The sequence below is a fragment of the Heterocephalus glaber genome, unplaced genomic scaffold (assembly GCF_053883595.1).
Source record: "Heterocephalus glaber isolate CG9 unplaced genomic scaffold, H.glaber_assembly_v1.0 deba00001429, whole genome shotgun sequence".
Classification (NCBI taxonomy): Eukaryota; Metazoa; Chordata; class Mammalia; order Rodentia; family Bathyergidae; genus Heterocephalus; species Heterocephalus glaber.
This window is the reverse complement of record NW_028258294.1, coordinates 17,952,341-17,979,422: the sequence shown is the minus strand read 5'-3', so window position 1 is coordinate 17,979,422 and position 27,082 is coordinate 17,952,341. Positions and strand designations below refer to the sequence as shown.

Below are 27,082 nucleotides of genomic sequence, written 5' to 3'. Positions count from 1 at the left end.
CCAAGTTGCCGGCTGCCTTCCACATTCAAATTCAGGTTCAAATCCAAGATTACCCCTGTAATACAGAAGCACATATTCTAAACTTGTTCTTCCTTAAAGTTGCAATGTTTTCTGAAAGCTTTTCCATTATGAGATACATGTCAGTCACTATGCCCATTAAAAATATCCACGTTATACCCCCTTAATTCTATGTGTAATGAGAGACAGTACCAAGAGAACTTGTTTCTCACTCTTTTGCCAATTCAATAATACAATCAAGACAACTTTCTCTGTTTACATGTATATTTTTATTAGCTGTGGGGGAGGCTGTAGTTTTAATGTTATGTGATAAAAGAGTTTACAATTACTTTCAGAACATTACTTTTTTTAATTGAGGATTTTGAGTGGAACAAATGAATCAAAAGAATTGCTAGTTTTTTCCTTACTCTAGAGATGTGAACCTTAGGCAATGAAAAACATGTATTAATTGAAATTCTAGTTTAAAAACTAACATGAAAAATTAACAACTCACTTGAATATTCTGGGGAAGAGGTAGTACTTGGAATGGAACCCAGTACCTAATGTACGCCAGTCAAGTGCTCTACCACTGAGCTACATCCCCGAGCCCTTCACTTGACCTCCTCCTCCTTAATTTATTGAGATTGGTCCCTCTAGATAGGCCAAGCTGGCCTTGAACCATTGACCTACCTCAGCCAACCAAGTACTGGGATTACACATGTGTGTTATCATGTCTAGCTTCTCACTTGAGTAAATATGAACGAGAGTTTTAGTTCCTTGTAACTTTCTGTAAAAATTTCACAATCTTTTGTGTAGATTATATTAGGAATTCTTGTATGAGTAGAAATTTGTTAGCCAGACAAATTTTGACAAAGGCCATCTTGGTGTTTGCTTTCTTGTGTTCTAAGCATGCTCTTTTTACATTTTACTTGGATTGATCTACAAAATAAATAATTGCCCATAAATTAATATTAAAATAAAAAAAGATAAATTAAAAAATAATAGATATAGATAATCTGAAAGAACATTAAGACATTTCCCCCACACCAAAACAATGGTATAAAACATTAACATGACGTCTGATAGGATCCACTATAAAATAAGAAAATGTCTGTTCATGATTCTTTGTTGAAGGGTAGCACATACCAGTAGAATCCTGAAAAAAGATAAACCTAAATTACTTAGTATACAACCACATTTAAATGGTAATTAACATATTGACTATTTCTGTTGAAACATCATAAAACATACATAAAATCTTTGAAAATAAATTGGTAATTAACATTTAAAAATATTTATTAACAGCAAAGTCTATGTATATTAGGAATATATCTGTAATACACATAGACACATACATATAATTCATGTCAAGGAATTTACCAAAGGGGAATCCCATCTTTTTAAAAAAGTGCTTTTAATATGCTAATATTACAAAATTTTCTATTTAGCAATTTTCTTCTATCTTTGTTTTCTTTTATTTATTTAATTTTGTAGGAGAGGGTTGAGACAAGGTTCACTATGTAGACCAGACTGGCCTCTAACACATGATGGCCATCATCCCAGGCCTTGTTTTCTTTTAGAACCAGGTCCTTATGTATCACCAGGATAGGGACTATGTTTCTCGTTTGTCACTGTGCTGTAGCCCAGCACACTAGTTGAAACACAGTAAATATTTAATAAATACTTGTTAAGTGATTCAAGATACTTAGAAATTGCATCACATGTAGTATCTTTTGTATGACAATGAATTCAAGTTCAGATTGTACAATATAAAGACATTTATGGCATTTGCTCTATAAACTGTAGCTTGACAGATTAGAAAATTGTGCTCTACTTCATCTGAGTCACAGATTTAGCTCTAAGTAAGGAATATTATTAGATATAGACAACAGAAGGGAAGCAATGGAAAAAAGTTCTCCAAACAAAAGCCTACTCTATCAACTTTAAATTTTAGTATTTTGTTTTTTTGAGACAGGGTCTTGCTACCTTGTAGTTCAGACTGGCCTTGGACACACTATCTAGCTCAAGCTGGCCTTGAGCACAAGGCAATTCTCCTGTCTCAGCCTCCCAAGTGCTGGGATTACAGGCATGCGGCACCATACCTGGTTATTCAACTTATAATTTTAATAAAACATTAAGTTCTGTATCATTATCTTTTCTCCTAGTCATAATGGTATATTAATTGCCAATTCTAGGTGTTTTTTTCTGGTACTGGAGATGAACCCAGGGTGTCTGAAAGTGAGCTACACCCCCAGCTCCACTCCATTAAAAAAAAAAAAAAAAAAAAATATATATATATATATATATATATATATATATTTTTTTTTTTTTTGGGTACCGGGGATCGAAATTGGGTCTTCACGCTTGCAAGGCAGGTGGTGGAACTACTGAGCTAAATCCCTGGCTTTTAAAAATATTTGTGAGGTCTGGGGATTTAGCTCAGTGGCGCTGCACCTGCCCTGTAAGCACAAGGTCCTAAGTTTTATCCACAGTACCGAGAAAAAAAAATTTTTTTTGAGACTGGGTCTAAGTCACTGAATTGCCCAGGATAGGTTTGAACCTACCTCAGCTTCCTAGAACACTAGGATTACAGGCATGTACCAACAGATTCAGCTGTAACAACTCCATTAATAATAAGTAATTAATTTCTTTTGTTGCAAATTTCCCTCAATACTTACATAGGCTGCAACTTTAAAGACAGAAGAAGTAATTTGTATTTTCTTGGTTTGAGGATGTTTTCGCACACTTAAAAAAAAAAAAAAAAAAAAAAAGATAAAAGTACATTTAAAATGTAACAAACAATTCAAATACATCTAATTAAAAATTTAAAAATATAGAGCCCACAGTGGTAAAGGACACCATAAGGATGTGGGTCAAAGTAATAAGCTCAAATGATGGGGTATGTGAAATACTGGCTGGCAGGAGTACAGGAAATTATGAGTGGGCTTGTAGCCCTTTGGATTCCATGCATACAACAAGAAGTACCATGACTCCTGAACTTTGATTTCTGAGACACCACTGATTGAAGTCAAAGCACTAATTTAATAACAATTCTTAAAAGGAAACAAAAAAAGACAGAAACTTCATACAAGTACATACTTGGATAGGAAGATACATCTAGATTTCAGAAAAGTTAAACATGTTAAAATTGTGATATTTGAAGTAGAGTAATATGGATATCACCAGTTGAAGAGACCTAAGGGAAAGATATCACCAACTGGCCTGGATTACAACCTACAGCCATAAGGAAATAAAACTGAGTTTATAGAGAAACTTGACAGTGAGGAAATAGACAAGTGTCAATTATACAGGTAAACAGCCCTGGAGGAAAACTTGGCTTTGACTGCTGAGCTAATAAACTCATCTTAAAGCCATAAAAAAGTGTGTGTGTGTGTGAGTGTGTGTGTAAACACTGGCATGCCACACTTTAAGTAATGACCTCTTTTTGGTATTTAAGTGTTCTTATTAATACAGAACATGGAAATGCAAAATATCCAACCAAAGTGGTTTGTAAAGGATGGCACCTGAGTCTTCATCCAAGGCAATATCAACTGAATTGAAATTTCTGTAGATAATTGAATTTTACATTTAGAAGCTATGTGGTCAGTCTGAGACTCAGATGATGAAATTATTTTACCACGTCAAAGAGATAATTATTAGATAAACAGAGGTTTATAAAAGTCAGATTGAAGTTTAGTAAGTTATCAGGAGTAGATAAAAGCATACTAAAGAATTAAACAATCTAGCCAGGCTAAACCCACCATTTGGGAGGCTAAGGCGGGAGGGCTGCAATGAGACCAGCCTGGATAACATAGTGAGTTCAAGGCCAGCTTGAACTGCACAGCAAGACCCTGTTTCAAAAAACAAAAACAAAAACAAAAAAAAAGAGAAAAGAATTAAACAATCTAAATACAAATGCCCGTTTGGCCACTGAGTTATTTCACTTTGCACAAAATTAACCTTTCTGAACCTCAATTCTCTCAGATGTAAATTGGGGATGATATGGTTCCTTCTAGGATAAGATAACAAATATATGAAAGCTATTTGCAAAATTATATATTGTATCATATTAAAAATATTTTTCTCTCAATAACTCAGTTACTCTTCCTACAAAAGATCACCTATGGCAATATGTAGGAAGGAAGCAAGCTAAAGACTGAGGAAATAAACTACAGGTACATATTTATATATTTGTTATATGTACATTCTTATAATGCTTATAGTTTACAAAATATCTTTATAAACATTAGGTTGTTGAAAGATCACGTGATTCATCGAGGTAAGTGTTATTTTGCCCATTTTATAGAAAAGAAAAGTAGAGAAGTCAAATGATATATTTACAATGATTCAAGTAAAAATGACATTCCCAGAAAGAGAATCCAGCTGACTCGAAATCCAATCTCTTTTCTCCTGTGTATCAGCTGTTTAGTTCATACTTGTATACTCCATAAATACATATGCATCAAATGTATTGTTCATGCATAACCTAATAAGGAAAATTAAAAGGAAGATACTGCTTTTTCCCACATCAGATGCAAGTGTTGGTTCCCTTCTACTATGTATGAAAAAATAATGGTAAGAGAGAAAGAGAAGGCAGAAAAAGATGGACTATATGAGAGGGGTGTGTGTGTAATCTTGAATACTTTTTGCAGATGGCTAGCCCTAGCCATTTCAGGGTTAGAGGGTCCTAGGCAGTTTTCTCCTAAGCATTTCATTCAGACTTAAACCCACAAGATAAACAATTAAATTGACTTCCAAATGTTTTTATGATATAGGTCAATGTCATTTTCTTTTTATTTCTCTAATGCCTAAGATATAGGGCAAGTTGAAGATGAGATTTAAAATTTTGTGTTTATCCAAAGAATGACAACCACTGCATATAAAACATCTGTAAATACCTATATAATCACCTAGATCAAAATAAATAACACATTTGTGGTTACATCTAATTTTAAAACTTAATCTGAGGGTAGGTATATAGTGAAATCATATATTGAAGTTTAATTCTATGTTCACTTATCATTTGCTTACTTTACTATATGTAAATTACCCTGTTAAAAAGTCTAAAGAAAAAAATACGTTTGTAAAAGTTTGTCCTTGTCAAAATGAGCTTAGATGAAAATTTAGTATTTGATACTTGATGTAATAATTGTCTAACAGGCATTACCTATACCATAACCATAGTACTTAAAAAAGAAACTGCCATTTGTACATTCTTAGGAGTTGATTTCTAATAAAAATAAGTTATATTATTCCATTCTATTGCATCTGTTCCTACACTAAGATTACTTAAATATTTCAAAAATAATTTATCTAAGATTTTGCTTTTTTCTTATTGTTATTTTTCTGGTACTAGGGAAGGAACCCAGGGCCTTCCACATGCTAAGCAAGTTTTCTACCACTGAGCTATATTCCCAGCTCTTTAAAAAATTAATTAATTAATTGATTGATTTTATGGTGCTGGAGATTGAACCCAGAGCTTCACACATGCTAGGAAAGTACTTTACCACTGAGGTACATCTCCAGCCCTATATCAGTTGTCACTAGGACACAATACCTGACACCTATAACTTAAGGAAAGAGAAATTTTTTTGGCTCATGGTTTCCAGTGGGTTCATTTCATGGTTGTCTGTCTCCAAGGAAGAAATGACATGGTGGATGACCACTGCTCATTCCACAGGAGCCAGGAAGGAGAGTGAGAAGAGAAGTGGAGGACAAGAATACATTGATCCAGGGGCCAAGGATTTAGCTCAGTGTTTCTGCTGCCTGCCTCAAAAGTGCAAGATCCTGAGTTCAATCCCTGGTATCAAAAAAAAAAAAAAAGAATACATTGATCCAGGGCACAGCCCCAGTGACACCCCTTTCTGAACAGGCACCATCTCTTTACATAGGAGACTTTTGGGATACATTTTAGATCTAAACAGTAACAAGCCCTATTTTAAAATTTTGAGATGGGGTCTAAGTCGCTCAGTTGTCCAGGCTTAGCTCAAATTTGTGATCTTCTTGACTCAGCTTCCCAGAGTGCTGGGATTACAGGTGTGTAAGAGGCACATCTGGCTTCATATGTTGCTTTTTAAAAGTATAACTAGAGGATGAAGGTACCATTTTATACACACACACACATATTTTTTTTTTTTTTGGTACCAGGGATCGAAGTTGGGACCTTGCACTTGCAAGGCAGGCAGCAGCAACACTGAGCTAAATCCCTGGCCCTCTGCACAAATATTTTTGAAATATAATGAAACAACTGATCATTTGTTATTTAATAATGTGGCTCTAAACTACTGCTTACTTGATTTAAAGGAATAATAATCTTTGAAAAGAAGACACTTTGCGGCCAAGTGCAGTGAGTAGTAAAGTTTGAGTACCATTTGGGCAACTTAGTGAGATCATGTCTCAAAATAAAAAAATAAAAAGGGCTGGAGATGACTGCTGCACATAGCAGCACATGCTGTAATCTCAGCTCTCAGGAAGCTGAAACAGAAGGATCACAAATTCAGTCCCAGCCTGGGCAACTTAGTGACTCAGCAAGACCCTCTTTCAAAATAAAAAATAAGAAAAGGGCAGAGGATGTAGCTCAGTGTGAAGGCCCTGGGTTCATCATCCACTTACATAAAAACAAAGAAGCAAACGTGCACCATCAGAAGAAATATTTAATGATTCTCAAAGTACTATTGCAGTTGGGCCGGTCCCCTTCCTGGCCTCCTCTAGACTTTCAGACTTTGAAGCACTTCTCCTACACTGGGAATGGACTACACTTCTCTTTGTTTGGTCCTATGGACTTCATTTCATCAAACTTCATGACTGCTGACACCCACAACTGATCGTTTTCTCTTGTGAACTTCTGGGGTTTGTATTAGAGAATAAGACTGTAAGTATAAAGCTGAATATTTGATTATATAAATAATTTTTTTCTTAAAGATTTTAAACTATTCCTTTACTAGCATATATTAGTTTGTTGTAATTTTCTTGAAGTCAAAGACTGTATGACACTCTTTATATAGGTCTTTTAAAGCCTGTTAGAATTCTGTGCATAATATCAATTCTTTTTGGCTGCATGACGGATTGCCAGAGACAACTGCTTTTTTTCCTGTAAGATGTCATGAATTTTGGCTGCTCATTTTGTGAGCAATCATTACTTTTCAGGACAAACTTTTCCCTGGTACAAATTTTTGTCTTAGTGACAAGTGACACAGGGGTGGATGTCTAACTCAGTGGTGGAGTACTTTACTAGCATGTGTGAAGACCTGGGTTCAATCTCCAGTATCATAAAATCAATCAATTAATTAATTAATTTTTTAAAAAGCTGGGGATATAGGTCAGTGGTAGAAAACTTGCTTAGCATGTGGAAGACCCTGGGTTCATTCCCTTAGTACCAGAAAAATAATAATAACAAAAAAGCAAAAACTTAGACATAGCTGAGAATCACAGATAATCCAAGGAATGGAATGCTGGGGAAAATGGCCGTTATAGGCTCTAAGGTTATTTCTATTTCAAGTATTTCCAACAGAATTTCTTTCACAGCCCATCGTAGTGAGGAATTCCACAGGTTCATATGACAGATTGGTTGACCTTCACATTATTAGAGAATATGTTTGATGTAGATTTGTGAGCACTTTTTCTGATATTCTGTTTCTAACATCTCTTCAAATAATCTTTATGTATTGATGCAACTTTTTCATTAAAAGTAGATTATAGAAATATTTTTGCTTTAAAAATCACATCAGATCCTCTTACATAATTATAAAAAACCGTATCAGAAATCAAGTAAAGCAACTAAATTGTGGAATTTTTATATAGTTATGGAATGGACATGAGAATTAAGGTGTTGTGTATAAGTCAATTAATTAAGACTGATGAGAAGCTAATTCTGCAGTTTTCCTAATAAAGTAAAATTATACAACTAAACTCAAAAAACTTACGCTTTTTCTTGTTTCTATCCTCCTTGCCTATACAGATGATACAGTATCTTCATAGGTGAAAAATTCAAACAGAAAAGAATGACCTTAGTTAAAAGTATGAATAAAAAAATTAATAAAGCTTTAAATCTCATTTGACCTTCAAAATCCAAGTAAAACACCTAAAATTAACTGTATATTGTGAGATTAATTTAGGAAGTGAAGATTACACCTAGATGAAAATTCTTCCACATTTTTAGAACAAAGGTAATCATTTTTCACTCTGTGCTGAGCAAACTCAAACATCCTGAGGGATCTTGTGTTCCTTTGATATTTAAAAGGAGGTGGCTGGCTGGGAGGCCTATAAGAAGGCAGTTGCTAATAAGGGAGTAGGTGACAGTTCTGAATGAAGAAGGAAGAGATAAATGAAGAATGAAAGTACTGAGAACTAAGAGAGAGTCAGGGAAATCTAGGAATCTTTCTGGCCTGCAAGAGAGGGAGGAGGTACAAGATGGTAGGATAGTGCTATTTTTACATACTCCAGTTGTTAATATGACCACTGTGAGATGCTGGGTAATCTCCAAAATAGTTAAATAATTTTCTCCACCAACTAGAGATTTACGTATTGTAATCTAGCAACATTACCTCACCAGATCCTTATAGATAAGCTTTGCGGTTTCCAGATATGGATTAAGCACATCTTCATATTGACAAAGGGATCCACCAAGGCAAAGATGTTTAAAAAGACAAAACAGGAACTCCTCTCTGTCTGGTTTGCTGAATACTTCATATTTTTCTGAGTCTTCCACTAATAAAACCTAAGATGATAAAATTCATCTTAATGTGATATAATTCAAGGTACTAATTTTTTAAAGTTCCAACTTATTACATATTTAAAAGTAATTTTAGACCTATTATTTATTTTTGTGGTGCTGGGGATCAAACTTAAGAGCTCTCTGCTCAGCTAGGCAAGCAATTCTGTCACTGAGCCACACCTTCTACCCCAATCTCAGACTTCTTATGTGTAGGTGTGTGTGGTGCTACAGGGATCAAACCCAGGGGCTGGCACATACAAGGCAAGTGCTTTACTACTCACTCACAGTTCCAGCCCCTAGACTTAAGAACCAATTCTGAGACAATTGTGGGGCAATGTGCAATCAACAAACAAAAAAATACTATTTCTTTTATGGAACTGTTTATACCCTACCTCCTTCTGAAAAAGAATGTGAAATAGTTAACAATAAAATATAGACACAATAAGACCAAAATATTAAAATATGAAAAGTGTAAGGAAATACAGTGGGAAGAGAATTCTCTCTATATAAAGGATTCTGGAGGGAGAAAGCTATAAAAATTGAGCACAGGACCTGGGCATGGTAGTACACATCTATAATGACAGCCTCTCAGGAGGCTGAGACAAGAGGATCCCAAGTTCAATGACAGCCTGAGTGACTTAGCAAGATCTTGTCTCAAAATAAAAATTAAAAAGGGGTGGGGCAAAGGGCACAGCTCAGAGACAGAGTTCTTAACTAAGATGTGTGAGGCTCTGGGTACAAGCCCCAGAACCCTGAAAGAAAAACAAAATAGTGTATAACACTAACATGATCATACAAGAGGGGATAATGGTGAGTTATATAAGAATCATTGTCCAGAAGCAAGAAATATATTTAATTAGGAAAACTGACTATGCTTATTTATTTTTGAGACAAGATCTCACTATGTAATCCAGGCTGGCTTCAAACTCAATAGTCCTCCTGCCTCAGCCTCCCAAGTACTGGGACTGCAGGGATATGGCATCACACCTGGCTTGGTTACACTTATCACAAGGGCACTAGATAAGATGCATTTAAAGAATAATACAACCTATGGTCTTATCCATACACAGTTTATTTATAATGACTTGATGAAAGCCAATGTTATATACAGTAAGAGACAGGTGAGGGGAAGTAGTCCATAGCTTGTTGTTCTCTGGATGTGCCACATGTAACACTTGCCCATCTCCATTTCCTAACTTCCTCTCTCCTTTCCTCTGTAAGAAAATGATGTGTTAGTAAAGCCCATGTTAGTGGCTTCCTGATGATATACACACTAGGGTAAATAAAGTACTTACAAGTGAATAGTGAACAGTTAACACATTTTTTACATGAGCAATCTCATATACTGAACTGATTAAGCTGTGTAATTTAATTTTTTGGATTTTTGAGATAGGGTTTCACTATGTAGTTTAGCCTGGTCTTGAACTCACTATGTAGCCAAGGATGGCCTTGAACTTGCAGTGATCCTCTTGCCACATCCTTTTGAGTGCTGTGATTATAGGTGTGCACCACCATGCCCGGCTGGGCTATGAAATTAAAAATATAAGTAATTTTAAAAATGTTTGGAATGAATGTTAAAGATAACATTCTATAGCTGTTCTCCTTCACTATTCACGTACACATCTCTGGCTATACACCCTTCAGGTATCAGGGAAGCAATGGTTAATGAGTCAACCTTCTGAGCTGCAGTCAAGAAGGACATTATTATCAGTTCTTACATTATAGCATGCCGATACAATCTGTACTGCTGCACAGTGGGACGAGAGCTTTCTAGTTCAGGCAAAAGGTGGAAGTTTTGGTTTTTTTTTTTAAGGCAGAAAGCAGCCAAGTTTTAGCTGAGTGTGGTGGTGCACACCTGTAATCTCAGCACTTGGGAGGCTGAGGCAGGAAGGTGGCAGTGGGGAGAGAGAGAGAGACAGAAAAGAGAGAAAGAAGAGAGGGAAGGGAGAAGGGAGAGGGGGAAAGGGAGACAGGGAGGGAGGGAAAAGGAGCTGAGATGCAATTAGAGATACCCAAAAGGAAAAGAAGGGAGACCCAAACCAAACATTTCTTAAATGATAATATCTAACCCTTGGAGTAGAAATTAATGTCAGATCCTCATTGTATAATATTTATATTATCTCACATTACATATAAGTATACTTCATTTAATTAAAATCAAACTATATATAGTCTCATTTAATTGTGTGTTTGGTTATTTCCAATAAGTTAATTTTGTTTCCTTCTTAAACTCAGCTTTTAGGCACCACTCTAATGGAGATTTATGTATAGATTGACTGGCTGCCTCCCTTTCTCCTACAAACAAGATTCCTATGTCCAGACTAGTAAATCAACAGCTTCCTTCTTACACTTCTATTTGGATTTGCAATACATTAGAACTGTACATCTCCCTTCTCTCTTTTTTTTTTGGTACCGGGGATTAAACTTGGGACCTTGAGCTTGCAAGGTAGGCGCTGGAACCACTGAGCTAAATCCCCAGCCCCTCTCCCTTCTCTCTTAATGGAGAATAATAGTAATAGTAGTAGTTGTTAGTGTTACAGACTTTACTAAGTGACAGGCATTATGCTAAGCACTTTAAATGCATTGTCTCACATAATTCTTACATTATGCCTACTTTATAGATGAGGAAACTCAGGCTTAGAAAGATTAAGTATCACAATTATTAAATGACAGAGCTAGGCATGGTGGTGCACACCTATAATCCCAACACTCAGGGGGCTGAGGCAGGAAGATCATTATGAAGTCGAGGCCAGCCTAGGCTACACAGTGAGTTCAAGTCCAGCCTGAGCTACATAGTGAGACCATCTCAAAGACAAAGCAAAATGACAGTCTGAATTTGAACCTATGTCTATTTGACAACAAAGCTCTAATTTTTAACTATTTTAGTAATACCGTAGTCATAATACTATATATATATTTAATACATATTTACACATTTAACAGCATTTCATACTTTGTTTTTTTAGATAGTTTCACTGTGTAGCCCAGGTAAGCCTCAAACTTGGCAATCTTTTTACTCAGCCTGAATGCTGAGAATATGAGCATCTGCCATCATGCCTGGCTGAATCTCATACTTTCAAGTATACATTTAAATGCTTTCTCAACTCATTTTCTCAATGCTTTAGGAAAGCAGAATAAGCATGTTCATCTCTGTTGTTTAAGTAAGATTCTGAGGCTCAAAACACTGAACTGATTTGTGCTGGGTATAGTAGCCATTTCTACAATTCCACAACTCTGGGAGACTGAGGCAGGATCATAAATTTGAGCCCAGTCAGGGCAACTTAGTGACTTAATGAGACCCTGTCACAAAATAAAAAAATAAAAAAGGGGATGAAGATATAGCTTAGTGTGAAGGCCTTGGGTTCAACTCCCAGTATGGGGGTGGAGGGTAGGAGTTGAATGATTTGCATAAGGTTACTACTGTTTAAGAAATTAGATAAGTATGTATTCTGCAGTGAGTTTTTTTTCTTTTGGCACTGGGATCAAACTCGGGTCCTTCTGCTTATAAGGCAGGAGGCAGAACCACTGAGCTAAATTCCTGGATGATAAATATGTATTCTAACATTGAGTTTAGTGTACCTTTCACTAAAAATTTAATTTAGCCAATTTAATATAGCTTTGTTGATTTTAGCAATGAGATAAAAAGAATTTTTTACACCATGGATATTTTAATATTAATTTGATATATTAAGAGTTCCATATTGAAGAAAAATATCCATGAATTTACTGGGCTAGTTTTTCACCTCTGCACTACATGTTGGGCCAGGTAACTGTTGTGAGGTACCTTCCTCTGAGTTGTACAGTGTTTAGCAGCATCGCTACCTATGAGATGTCAGTAGCACCTGGTTGAAAACTACTTGCCTCTACTCATCATACATCAGTGATCCAGGTGAGAACTACTGAAATACACAAATAATTAAGTTGACAGTAAGCATGCTATCCAAGAAGAAATATATCAATGTGATGATTATTAGTGATCATATTTACTAACAGCAAGTACTTAATGAATTTTAGGAAGGCAAAGATATTTCACATTTTGCATTTCCTGAAATAAAATTCCACTGCGAAATTTAAAATTCTATACTTACTTTTCGTAACTCATCAGAAATGAGAAATGGATCACAAAAAGAGTCTAAACACTTAATGATGTGTCCAGTATCTCGTACAATATTTTCATCATATAAGCGATTAAAAAATGACATTGAAAGTTGTGTGCAAGGAACATTTGTAGCTTCAACTTTTTTCACTTCAGTTCCTAAAGTATTTTATAGAGAAATAAAAGTTAATTACTTTGAAAATAAATCACTATGGAGGTTTTAAGAGTAACTAAATATGATATATGTTTTACTATAGTCATGTGCTGTCTAACAGTGTTTTGGTCAGTGACAGCTAGATATAACACACTGGTCCTGTAAGATTGGAACGGCACTGAAAAAGTCCTATTGCCTAGTGTTGTAGCTGTCATAACATTACAGTACTGTACAGTGCATTACTCATGTGTTTGTGCAGATGGTGGTATAACAAGCCTACCATATAAAAGGACAACACGTACAACTATTCACAGTACATTATACTTGATGATAATGACTGTTCTATTTTATGTATTTACTATACTATACTTTCTATCATTATTTGAATATACTATTTATTAAAAAAAGTTTACTGTAAAAAATTAGGCTGTGTTAAGCCAGCAGCACCTACATACATCTCATGTTTACTGTATCTCTTCATTACAGCAACAGGCCACACTGACTAAATGGCCTACACCATCTATATTTGTTAAGTATACTATGTGATGTTCACATAAGAAAATCACCTAATGATGAATTTCTCAGAATGTAGTCCATTGTTAAGCAACACACAACTGTATTTAAACACTTAGGAATTTTATTAAATTCTTACTTTGCAGCTCTTTTTTTTTGAGATACAATCTTGCCAGGCTGGCCTCAAATTCATAGCAATCCTCCTGCCTCTCAATGCTGGGATTGCAGGCATACACCACCATACCTAGCTCTTTGCAGCTTATTTTTATTAATTATTAAACATTTATACCAAAATCTTACCATTTCAGGACTAGATGAACATAAATTAGAGAGTATTTGAAAATAAAATATCTTTGAGTGTGTAGTAGCTGCTGCATCTATTAGAATGGCCTATAGGCATTAATTTATATGAGTCTGTGCTTAAAGTTTTATAATTCATATTACAAAAATTTTAATTAATGGGACTTGTGAAGTCCTTGAGGTTTTGAAAACATTTTCTTTTCATTGAAAAATTTACCCTTTGTAATCTTATTTATAGCTTTTTTTTTTTTTTTTGAAACAAGGTCTCGTTATGTAGTCCAGACCGGCCTTGAACTCACTATGTACCTTGAACTCACCGTGATCCACATGCCTCAGCCTCCTGAGTGCTGGGATTCCAGGCATGTGCCACCAAGCCCGGCTATAGTGTTTATTACAAAAAATAGTTTTCAAGCCAAGGTAAATTTCAAACCAGGCCCTACTTAAGTTATCACAAGTTCAGAATTATAGAAATTTGAAAATAACAATTATTTTTCTCTTATAGCTTTAGTTCTTCGCACTCTACCTCTTCTCTTCTCCTATACTTATTTCCTGAATGTATCTTTCAGGAATGGATTTTATGTTAACTAAAACTTCTATTAAATTATAGAAAGTCAACAAATACTTTAGGCTAGCCCAGGCAACTTAGCAAGACCCAGTCTGAAAAAAAAAAAAAAAAAGACTGTTGTCTTCCCATGGCGTATACTCTGGTGTTTCTTCTTCTTCTTATAAGGGCACTAATTTCATTGTAAGAGCCCTAGGTTTGCGATCTTACCTAAATGTAATTATCTCCCAAAAGTTCCACCTCCAAATAATATCACAATGAGGCTTTACGGCTAAAACATGAATTCAAGGCAAGGGCACAAGTCAGTCCACTAACATGAGCTATCTTGCTATGTAGGAATTTTATTAAATTGCATCACCAGCACTTAAAAGATACGTTTTAGTCACTTTCCTCATCACTGAGATGCAATACCTGACACCCCCAATTTAAAACAGGAGAGGTTTATTTTGGCTCATGGCTACAGTTCATGGTCTGCTGGCTTGAGGTGGAATCAGCACGGCAGCGGGGCATGGTGGAGGAAAGCTGCCCACATCTTGGTTGTCAGGAAGCAGAGAAAGAAGGCAGGAGCCATGGAGGGATATATACCCTTCCATGTCTGTCCCCAGTCATCTGCCTCTAACCAGATCCCACCAACTAATAGCAAGTCAGCTGTAATGCCCCCACAATTCAATTACCTGCCAAGAGCCTCAGGGAGGCATTCTTGCTATAAACCATAACAATATGCCATGCATCACTGGGACCACATACAGAAAGTTAAGATCACATTTTCTTCCCGAAAATGTTAGCATATATAATACACTAGGTACCCCTTTTTTAATTTGGCAACCCCAACATGGAAGTGACAGAAACAAGACAATGTAGTGGTCAAGGTCTTGAATTCTGGAGCCTGTATTTAAATCTCAATGTTATTCTGCCAGCTGTGTTACACTGTACACAATACTTAGCTTATGCTCCTAATCCTCATTTGTAAAATACTGATGTATGTCTCTTAGAATTAAAGAAGGTAATGTAAATGATGCCCTTAGCTGGGCATGTACACAGGAAGTATCCATTATATGTTCTCCAAAAAAGGCAAAGTGTGTATAAATGAAGGAGACTACAGTACCTGGTTGAGAAGATGAAGCAGCACTAATACTTGGCCATGTAGCCAGAGCAGCTAGCAGCAAAGAAGGTTCCATCATTTTTTCTTTCTTTTCGTTTTTTACTTTTTTTCTTTGCAGTACTAGGAATTGAACCCAGAGCCTTCACACCGAGCTACATCCTCAACCCTTTTTAAAATTTTCTTATTTCGAGACAAGGTCTTGCTAAATTGCTAAGTTGTCCAGCTAGGCTTGAACTCATGATTCTCCTGTCTCAGCTTCCCAGAGTGCTGGGATTACAGGTGTGTAACTCCATCATTACTTTCCTTAGAATTAGTTCACTTTTCTTGTTTTAAAAGGCTGATTCTTTGGCTTATAAAGGCTCCCAGAGGAAAAATGACCAATGTATCAGGAAAAGAAAAGAAAAAAAAAGATACAAACAAGTGAATAGAAGAGTTCTTGTAGAATTCTACTGCTTCTGAAATGAAATGCTCTATTTTTCAGAGTACTTCTAACTGATCCTGTCAGGCACATGTGGAATTTTAGAGCCTTTGTTTTTGTAATCGTTATTTAAAAACTACAAAAAAGTCAGTGTTATTTTGTGAAGTATGCACCAATATGGTGGAAGACTGAACATTTATTTCAGTGAACCTAATTTTTTTTCAAAGAATGACTGAAGTTATTGTAAACATGCTTTATAAACACTGTGGTACATGGTTCTGACTATTCTTTTTTGAAAATTTGACTTGGCAAGTACATTTGTGCTCAGATACTCAGCTTAATTTTGTAAGTAGTCTGAAGATCACACTGTACCAGTTTTTGCTCTATAAATTTTATAGTAGTCTTCAGCCAAAAATCTGACCTACTAAGTCTAACATCATGAACTATTTGTAATCTTGTCATTGACTCATACTTAAGATTTTTTTTGTAATAAGGCTTCTAGAATTCCACAAAAACACAATGTGATAATTTACTAAAAGATCACCCAACAAAAACACCTAATTTCACATCAATTTGCATTTTTTTGAACACAAATGCATATCATCAACCAGCTTCTCTTTCTAAATGGAACGATGCTTTTATTTGTTCTATTGTTGAGATTTCAACCTTAAATTTAAAATATAATGTTTATGTTTTTGTTTTCAGAATAGTCTATTACTGAGTCTGATTTTTTTCTTGACCTGAGAGTTAAGATACATAAATCAATATTAAGAGGGTAATTTTTCTCTTAAATTTCATAGCTGTCTTTCTTTGTTTTTGGGGACCATCTGCTCTTATTTTATACATTCAGATTTGTTTGAAACAGTTCTCAAGGTTACAAACAGAACATAGCTCAGCTGTGTTTCAATGTGTTATAAAAATGCTATCTATACAAAGTTCTCCTTCTGAAAATTTAAGACACTCCATGATTTGATATATTATTATTAAAAGTTTCACGGTAGCTGATTCCTGTGTCAGAAATCCATGTCCTCAAGGCAGCTGAGATTTTGCCCGAGCATTCCCATATTAGTGGATAATTTCCTGATCTTTTCCCTCTATTTAGAATTGACCACTCCATTCTTTTCATGCTCTAATTTCTATGGTAGAACCTGTAATACATTATTATATCACATACACACAACTTAACATATCAAGTTCCTTTAGTACAGGTTTTCTCCTACTGTGATGTTTCTTGTAGCTAGCAAAATACATGGAATGAGCAAAACAAATGCCTTCTAAATTCATGAAAGAGTTGGGTGTGGTGGTACACACACCCAAGCACTGTGATCCCAGCACTCTGGGAAGCTGAGGTAGGAGGACGGTAAGATGGAGCCCGGTCTGGGCAACTTAGTGGGATCTTGTTTTAAAATTAAAAATTAAAAAAAGGGCATGGGATGTGGCTCAGTGGGTTCAAAGGCCCTGGGCTCAATCTCTAGTATTGCAAAACAAAACAGAGAGATGATAAAAAAATAATAGAGAGAGAGAGAGAGAGGGAGAGAGATTACTTTTGTGGGCTAAGTCAGGACAACAGCAGTAGATTGCAAGGAGAGAGATGAAGGGCAGACCTGGCACAAGATCAAACTTAATCGTGATGTTATCAAACAGACAAATCATTATTTATAATTTGTATTTAAATTGTTATGGCACTAGGGATTGAACCAAGCAACTCACATATGCTAGGTGAGTGCTCTAGTACTAAACTCAGCCCCAACCTTTATATTTTTTGAGACTGGGTCTCACCACATTGCCTAGGCTGATCTCAAGCCTGCCTTAGCCTTCCAAGTAGCTGGGATTATAGGCACTGCTGCACCCAGCCACAATTAGTATTTTAATAATGAAAATTCTAAGGCAAAGTTTTGTTATAATAGCAAAATAGTCATCTGAAAAGATGAAAATAAATTTTATTTACCTAATGTCATCCACTGTCCAGAAGAATCTGAAAGTAAATGTAAATTTGGAATAACATTTGGGTCTTTGAAGAAAGCCTAAAATACAAATTGGAGGGAAACATGTTAGATAAGCTATTATAAATAATAATAAAGATCAACTTCTAAAATAACTTCAGTAAAATCTCATTTAAATTTGAAAAGACAACTGTAAATTGGTAAAATGTCTAATAAATGTTTTATAAATAAATGAAGCTTTACTATATTCAAGTTGGAACCTGAAGCGTGAACACTAAGTAAGGTCTTTAGGACTTAATAAATGGAAAATAATGATTTACAGTAATATTAGATTATATGCTTCAAAACTTTCTATCTTGTTTTCTGAATTAATCACCATAATAACCATTTACATACTAAGTCTAAAAGTAACCATCAATTTACTTTTGCCCAACAGGAACTGAGCAATGACAGATTTGACTTGCTAAAAATGAAAATTTTCTATACAGCAAAGCCAATATAGCAGTTAAAGAGTTTTAGTTCCAAGTACTAGCAACTGACTGGCTGAAAAGGCAAATGGAAAGTTTAATAAAAGCATCTCAGGTAGTCCAAAAATTTTCAGGAGGTGGAGAACATCAGGCTCAAGGCTGAACTGTGGGAATGAAACAAAATCATATGAAGAACTGCTTTGGTGAGGAAATTGCCACTCTTCTGCAGCCCCATCAAAAACGAGGAAGGTCATTATCACTTTCTTCTTAGTCCAAGAACAAATTAGGCCCAACCCTGCTTGACTTCTAAGATCAAGTGTATTTAGGGTACTATGGCCATAGGCATTACCATCCCTTTCTAACCAATAACACTGCTGTGCTGAGACTGCCTAGCCTGAAAGCTGCAGCCTCTGCTACCACTTTTGTGGATGAAACGGATTCTGTGTGTGCTTCCTTTAAATTGCTCACAGAGCCATTCATTCATTCATTCATTCATTCATACTGGGGATCCAACCCAGGGCCTTTGCAATGAGATAAGGGTCTTGCTAAATCACAAAATTGCCCAGGCTGGGCTCAAAACTTGGGATCCTCCTGCCTCAGTCTCCCAGAGTGTTGGGATGATTGGTGTGTGCCTCCATGCCTGACCTTTTAAAAACTTTTGAGACAAGGTCTCAGTAAGTTGCCTAGCCTGACCTTGAACTTACAGTCTTTCTGCCTCAGCCTCCCAAGTAGCTGGGGTTACAGGCTTATGTCCTTATAAACAACTCAAAAATCTCAGTATTCAACTAAGCAGTCTGGTTGGTAAACCTATGTCCCAGACTTCTGTTTTTTCCTTTGTAGCTGTGGACTGAACCTAGGCCCTCATGTATGCTAAGCATTTGCTCTGCCAGAGGTAAGCCTCCAGCCTAATGTCTTATATTCTGAATATAAGGGAATACCTTGAATTACTTTGTGTTCTACTTCCACTTAACAAGACAAAACAAAGTTTACAAATTACTCCCAAGTCACGTTCAAAAACCTCTGGGCAGCCAGAAAACACAATGTCCATGATGAGTAATAAGAACAATAGATTGATTTTTAAAAAACTGCAACAAATATTATAAAGAGGGTGATCTGACATTTCCAATAGCTAAAAAAACCTTAATAAGAAAAACTGACAACTGACTTAAAGCTGGTCAAAGGCTCCGAACAGGCATGTAAAAAATAGTCAATAAACTCATGAAAAGAATCTCAAATTTAAGAGCAGTGAAAGAAATATAAGAAAGCCAGGTATGGTAGTATACCATTATAGTTCCAACTACTTGGGAGGCCGAGGCAGGAGGATTGCCATGAGTTCAAGGCTAGCCTCAACTACATAGTAAGATCCTGCCCTACAAAGAAAAAATGTCCAGTGCTAGAAGTCAGGGTTTTTAAGAAAGGAAGGGGATGAACCATTAAACATTTATCAGTATACTTCTTTGCCCAACTAACTCATACTCACCTTTCAGGTCTAAACTTAAATTTTTTTCTCCATTAACCTTTTTTCTGAACATTAGATTAGTATTGTCTATTATGTACATGGATAACAGCTTGTACTCCTTTGTAATATGGCACATTAACTGTCTTCTTTTTTAGTTTTTAAGCTCCTTGAGGGCAAACACAGTGCTCATTAGATTTTGAAATTAGGAAGTCAAGGGTACTTTTAGTTTAATGAAGGGAACAGATGCCAGATACAGAGGAATAAATGATAGAGAATTGAGACAGACAGCTTAGACCCCTTCTTCAAGAATCTTAGAAAAACAGAGTGACTGCTTGAAGATAATGTTGAAAAATAATATTTACTGTAACAATTTAAGCAGTAAAGAACAATTCATAAAAAAAATCATGGTGAGGATGGTCGCACAAGTCTGTAATCCCAGCCCTTACTAGGCTGAGGCAGGAGGATCTCTTTGAGTTCGAGGCCATCCTGGGGTACAGTGAGTTAATGATAGCCTTATTATGCCTATACCTATTTCACTAAACCTAGCTAGCATTTGCCAATTTTCATTGTGGTCTTTAAATTGCTAAAAGTTTTAACAACCAGCAAAGAAAGATTACTGAAAATGTAGCAGTCTGGCTATCTTCAGCTGGTTCCAACATGCCACTGAAAAGACCACTTTATTTATTTATTTATTTATTTAGGTACTGGGGATCAAACTCAGGACCTTGTGCTTGCGAGGCAGGCTCTGGAACCACTGAGCTAAATCCCTGGCTCAAGACCACTTTATAAAGTGGAGAAAATGGCAAGTGTGATGGCTTCAAGGTAAGAAAGGATTGGCTATTCCATTCAAGGAAAGTAAAAAACAGAAGGAGCACAGTAGAAGGAAAATGATCAGATGAGGGTAGGAGTTAAACTAGATTTTGTAGTCAAGTGAAGAAATTTTAATCTGTGTGGGGGTGCATGCAGATGAGCAAATTGAACTCAGTCTGATCTATTAGGCAAGCTCTCTATCACTGAGCTACATCCTCAGCCCTTTTTCTTATTTTAATTTCAAGACAGGTCTTGCTAAATTGCAAGGATCCAGGTTGGATGTTAATTTGTAATCCTCCTGCCTCGTCCTCCCCAGTATCTGGGATTACAGATGGGTGCCATTACACTCACCTAGAATCTTTTTTATTGGGGGGGGGTACCGGGGATCGAACTTGGGTCCTTGTGCTTGCGCAGCAGGTGACAAAACCACTGAGCTAAATCCCCGGCCCTTAGAATCTTATTTTTTAAAATTTATTCTTAGCTGGACATGGTAGTACACACCAACATATGGGAGAAGAATGCAGGGAAACCACAGGTTTGAGGCCAGCCTGGTCTACAAGAGACCTTGTCTCAAAAAAAAAAAAAAAAATTATAATGGCTACAGGGTGGAGAATGAATTGAAGAGCTGTAAAGACTAGTTAGGAGGATGACTGCTGGCACAAATGATCAGTAAGAGGTGATATTCACAGCAGTCGGAGTGGTAGCAAGTACAAAGAATATGGATTCAATGATACTTATGGGAGAAGAAAAAAAATGGGAGTGAGGGTAGTCAAAGATGACTCCTGGGGTTACTTCATGAAAAACTAGGCAGACAGAATGCCATGTAATGAAAAAGACATAATGAAGAGGACTAGGGATGTGAGGATTATTTATGATTGCATTTACTAAGACAAGTAAGACAGGTTCTGTCCTTATGCCGTTTACATTCTAGCAGTGGATGTTTAATTTAATTACAGGTATACATATTAAAAAAAACTAAAAGAAAGGCTAGGGTTGTATCTTAGAGGTATAGCACTTGCCTAGCATGCACGAAGCCCTGAATTTGATTGCAAGCACCACAATAAAAACATACAGAAAAAAAACCAAAAATACTATGCATGATTATTTTTTAAATTTCCTTAAAATTATTCCTCAAGAAAGGAAGTTGCTTTCTAACTTTTTTGAAATCTGTCAAATGAGAGCACTGGATTTAGTAATTATTCCTGGTATTATTAATTTACAATCACATGTTTTTTATGTCTCTATAAACGGAAGTTGATCAAGTGACCAGCAAAAATAGACATACCAATGAAAACAGGTCTTTGATAAAAGGCCCCTTAAATAAAGCAATGTAAGTTTTATTATTGAAATTATAATTCTACACCTAAGATGAATTTACAAATAACTCTATTTGTAGGTGGTATTTTGTTACAGAATTTGTGGTGCGGCATTACAAGGGATTCTCTGTGTGTCAACTTTAGGAAAGCTGATGTACTTTGCAAAAATACTGGGCAACTTATAAACTAACTTAATAACAGATACTGATATTAAAATACATGAAGATTTTAAATACACTTGTTTCACTGCATGTGAGAGAAAAAGTATTTCTAAATTACAATGTAAGTAGATATTTAACTACATTATCTATCTGGCAAACAGCTGGTTTCTAATTCAGTATCAATCCTCTCTTCCTTAACGAGTTCTGATTTATTTAGGACTGTAATGTGTTTAGCTAAGTCTGCATTTCCTATCCTCCCTCAGATATGGTCACATGCCTAAGTTGTGGTCATGAGATGTAAGCCTAAGTGTTGTGCAGGGCTTTAAGAAGCACTGCAAATTAACTTTCTTGTTTATATGGAACACTCCCTTCATCATTATCTGGTATCATGGTGAGGATGGTGACACTATGTACTGATCTCAAAGCTTTGTCTTGAGACCAAAAGTTAGACATTATATATGTAGTATATTGCTACTTGGATGTACCTCCAGCTGAAAATGCCTAACACTAAACTTATTTTCCTTATTTATTCATGTTTTCTATGCATCTAACAGCACCATCAAGTCAATCAAGCCAGAAACTTAGGATTTATCATAAGGGTTCCTCTGTCCTTTACTCAATGCCTTATTATTCCTTAAGCCTCTCTCCTAAATGCCTCCCTAGCTGGCTATTCAGGTGTTAGTCTTAAGTCAGGACATCATCATATACTGTCTAGATAAGTGATGGTGAACTTTTTAGAGCTTTCAATGATAACAAACAGCCCACTGCAGCACACGTGCCATAGGTTGCCACTACTGGTCTAGATGATGGTTTCTGATACAGTTTCATGCTTCCAGACTGTCTGAACAATCCATCTTCTACACTTCTGCCAAGGTGATCTCAATATTTTACTATGGTGCCAGGGATTAAACCCCATCTTGTGTAGGCTAGGCAAGTACTCCACCACTAAGTCACATTTCCATTATTTTAGCCTTCTATAAAATCTTTCAGCATCTCTTCATTAGCTAAAGCCCAAACTCCTTTTGTAGCAGAGTTCTTCTAAGAGTATCCCACCTATCTCTCCACCGCTATCTTTACTACCTGACAAACTCCTTATCTTTCACATCCTAGCTCAAAAATCTTGTCTTTTGTCAAATCCTTCTCTGATCACCTTGATCAAAAGGATGTTTCAGTGATCAAAAATATGGTAACTACTTAAATGTTTAAAAATTTATTTTAAAAATTGATCACTTTCTTGTGTCACCAAAGTATCTTGTGCCTATGGTAATGTTGTTTCTCACTCTGAATATAATTTTTTGTTTTTTCCTCCACTCTTTGTGTATTCATCGGCACAAACTTAGAAACAAAAGAAATGTCTGCTGTATAAATGTTTTCCTTTTTTCCATTTACTCCCTCACAAATAAACCTCTGGAACATAGGTCTTTGTGGAAAGTAAATTCAAAATCTGAAATTCTGGTTTAAGCAATAGCTTTCGTTTAGTTATGAGTCCATGTAGTAGAAATAGCAGGGAAGCTGGGTGTTGTAGCCTATGCCTGTAATCTGGAAGGCTGAAGGAAAAGGATTATAAATTCCAGCCTAGCCTTGGCAATTCAGAGACTTAGTGAGGCCATGTCTCAAAATTAAAAATAAAAGAGGGCTGGGGATGTAGCTTAGTGTGAGGGCCTTGGTTTCAAACTCTAATACCAGAAAAACAAACAACAAAACAAAAACAGCAGGGATTTTGGAGTCAAAATTCTGTTGGGATCATGAACAAATTACTTAACTTTCTTTGAGTTTCAGTTTTTAGTGAATATAAGGGTCAAACACTAAACTTACACCTATTAAATGTTAAGTGCTGTGACCACTTTGTAGAAAGGTAAAGGCTGAGGAAGGTTAATCACTTTCTAATGTCACATACCTTGTAAGTTCCAGAGTTGGAATTTAAACTCAAGACAGCTAATTAGAGGCCAAATCAACGAAGGATTCAGATTTTAAAGTGCCTTAGGCTTATACGATTTCAATTACTCCAAGAAAACAAAAACAACTTTTAAAAAATTTTCAAAAACATATGGCCATGTGAACACAGTGCTAGAATCTCTCAGATCTTCTTTGTATGTGAGGATGTTAAATCAATGAGGGGCCCTAAAGATTTATTAATTCCAAGCCAGGGATGATAGTGTGCCTGTAGTCCCAGCCACTACAAAGGCTGGAAGCAAGAGGATCACTTGACCTGCCTCAAAAAAAAAAAGAAAATAAAAAGAAATAAAAATAAATCATCTTCTGGGGCATACTCTTAAACACAATGCTTTATTTCCATTCAAGTAAGTTGCATGAATAAAAATAATAATTGTCTTTTTTTTGGTATTAAAATGTGGGAGTGACACAGCTTCATGGAAATAAAAAAGATAAACATGAAGTGTTAAAACTGGAAAAGTACTGTCTGGAATTGTAGAAATCTGTTGTGCTCTATGGATGGCTCCTGGAATCTGTTACAGAACTCTGTATTGACCAACCAAAAACTAAAACAACCCCTTGATACCCTCTTCTGTGAAAATATCCCCAACATCCAAAATCCTTTGGCTGGGTGATTTTTTTCCCTGTATCTAGGATATCTTCTATATCCCCCAGTATTTTACTGTGTTGTAGAGACTTTTTTTAAGCATTCCTAGCTTCCCAAACTGTACAGCCTTGTAAACTGGAATCTAGGACACAATAAGCAGTCTAACACTTACTGAATAAATGAATAATCCTGAAAATTTTTATACCACTCTAAAATTCAGTGAATTGAAATATTGATCATCTTTTTTCTAAAAAAAATTGAGAGCCAGTACTGGTATAAATGAAAATTATAAAAAGCTATAAAAGTCTAACCATGAGTATATAAGAAATGCAATTAATAGTAGCATTATATTAACATTATAAACTATCTCAGAAAGGGATAGACATTTAACCAATTTATCTTCTATTATGGGTTAAAAGTGTCCATTCTGAAACCTCAGAAAGTGAACTTAGTTGAAAATAGGGCCATCATCACAGATGTAATTAGTTAAAATAAGGTTACACTGGAGTAGCAAGGCCCTTCATTCCACATGGCTGGTGCTTTCGAAAGAAAAGACATAAACACAGAGGTGCAAAAGCTGTATATGACTTAGGCAGAGGTAGATATTAAAATGTTGCAGCTGTAACCAAAAAATGCTAAAGATTACTTGTAACCATCACCAACAAGGAAGAGGCAAAGGTTTTGGAAGGATAATGGACATATCAACCTTTTGATCTTGTATTTCTAGCTTCCAGAACTGTGAGACAACCTGGCTTAATGTTCTCCTTTCTCTATCCCTTCTTATTCATTGCACTTATCACTATATGCAATGATCTGATTTTTTTTGGTTTATTGGCAATCTTGCCAAGGGCCCATAAGGCCCTTGAAAGTTGGACTTTTGCTTTGTTCCTCCTCTACCTCCAGCACCCGAAGAAATTCGTACCATCTCATAGGTCCTCAGTGTTTGAGAATGAGTAAATTATGCCAATTACTATAGAAACTAAAGTCCATGCTTACAGGACATGAATAGCAAAGAATGAGGATCATTCACAAACCCTAAAATTATTTTCAAATTGACTGAGGGGTGAGAGAGGAGAGGGGAAAAAAGGATTAAAAATAATGATTTTAAGGAGCACACAAAACATTTTGAAGTTTTACCTCTAGCTAAAGATTTATGTATTCTAACCACTATGCCATTACTTACAACTTTTTTAGGGAATTCTTTATTCAGAACTCCAGTACAGCCTGAAGTACAGTTCTCAGGGTGTATTTAATTTTGAGAAATAACTAAAAATAATCTTGTGCTAAGCCTAGAAAAAAGTCAGTGATAAAAGCTGGGTAATAGGGCCGCAGATTTAGCTCAGTGGTTCTGTCGCCTGCCTCGCAAGTGGGAGGACCCGAGTTCGATCCAGGTACCAAAAAACCAAAATAAAACAAAACAAAACAAAAAAAAGCTGGGTAATAATATTAAAAATGAGAAGTGCCTACTAAAAAAAAAACTGACCAGGACTGGAAAGTTCTCCTGTAAGGCAGGATACTGAAAGTAGGAAAAAAATAAGTTAAATGAAAAATTTATGGCGAGGCGTGGTGGTTGGGACACCCAGCACTGTGGAGGCTAAGGTAGGAGGATCTCTGTGTTTGTGGCCAGCCTGGGCTCCTTAATGAGTTGAAGGCTTGCTTGAACTACTTAGCAAGACTCAAGCAAAACTCGGTTTCAAAAAAACAAAACAAAAAAACCAAAAACAACAAAACAAATTTTGGGTCAGAGAAAATGTAAAAGTTACTTTTAAAATACCTTGCATCTTTTATTACTCCCAAACTCCAAGAAAACGACATGACTAAGGAATGGCATAGTCATAAGAATATACACTGACAGGGCCAGGGATTTAGCTCAGTGGTTCCGGCGCCTGCCTCGCAAGCGCAAGGTCCCCAGTTCGATCCCCAGTACAAAAAAAAAAAAAAAAAAAAAGGAATATATGCTGACATGGGGAAAAGTTAAAAATCAGCAGAGAACTGGTAACTTTCCAACACCCATACAAACCATAACGAAGTCATCCTTCCGATAGGCCCGATAGGTCTGGTCAAACCCGAACGCCTGCGCCTTGATTCTGCCCAGCATGGACCTGGGGCAGAGAAGGAAAAAGGGTGAGCCTCGGGCTGGCGCCCACTCAGACTAGAAAACCCGCCAGTGCCAACCCGGACCCGCCCAGCCCGCGTGGCACTGCTGCCTCTCGGCTCCACGCAGGTGCGGCCCGCTGCGGCTCGCGCGCCCTCGACGCCCGCCTGGCGCTTCTCAGCCGTGAAGGCCCAGGGGCTCTTCTCCCACTACCCCTCGGCCCCTCACCACTGGCGGAGCCGGCTGGTGGTCTCCGGGGCGCTCAGAGATGGGAAGGTTTTCTGAGGCAGGAACCTGAAGTAGTAACCGCCTGAAACCCCCGGCTCCCCAGCAGCCATAGTACTCTTAGTCTTTCTCCAGGTGGGGGGTCGTTTCCATAGAGACGCGGCTACTCTCGGGTGGAGGCCACGCTTCCGGGGCGGGGCTAGGCCTCGGGG

General features: G+C 36.5%; 1 protein-coding gene across 5 annotated transcripts; it reads right to left on the bottom strand.

Annotated features, from left to right (window-relative positions):
* Nucleotides 1-245: 245 nt before the first annotated feature.
* On the bottom strand, nucleotides 246-27,082 carry Cfap300 (cilia and flagella associated protein 300). 5 transcript variants are annotated; one of them, XM_087212320.1, is made up of 8 exons: nucleotides 26,874-27,082; nucleotides 26,571-26,652; nucleotides 17,804-17,879; nucleotides 12,799-12,965; nucleotides 8,541-8,713; nucleotides 7,920-7,966; nucleotides 2,676-2,742; nucleotides 247-1,153 (listed from the first exon to the last, which is right to left on the bottom strand). In XM_087212320.1, the coding sequence occupies exons 1-8, from the start codon at nucleotides 26,981-26,983 to the stop codon at nucleotides 1,090-1,092; spliced, it is 786 nt and encodes a 261-aa protein (XP_087068446.1). In that variant the 5' UTR covers nucleotides 26,984-27,082; the 3' UTR covers nucleotides 247-1,089. The 5 variants fall into 5 exon arrangements, 3 of the variants coding, with proteins under 3 accessions (XP_087068446.1, XP_021104681.1, XP_004870856.1); XM_004870799.3 differs by lacking the exon at nucleotides 7,920-7,966 and having other exon boundaries at nucleotides 248-1,153; nucleotides 26,874-27,078; XM_021249022.2 differs by lacking the exons at nucleotides 2,676-2,742; nucleotides 7,920-7,966 and having other exon boundaries at nucleotides 26,874-27,081.

Bases quoted from the DNA above. Each gene is read 5' to 3' on its own strand.
- Cfap300 (XM_004870799.3), bottom strand. From the start codon at position 26,983: ATGGCTGCTGGGGAGCCGGGGGTTTCAGGCGGTTACTACTTCAGGTTC. The intron at 12,966-17,803 runs GTAAATAAAATT...AAAATACTTTAG, and splicing joins TGGACAGTGGATGACATTAG to GAACTGAAGTGAAAAAAGTT. The intron at 8,714-12,798 runs GTAAGTATAGAA...TTATCATCTTAG, and splicing joins TTTCTGATGAGTTACGAAAA to GTTTTATTAGTGGAAGACTC.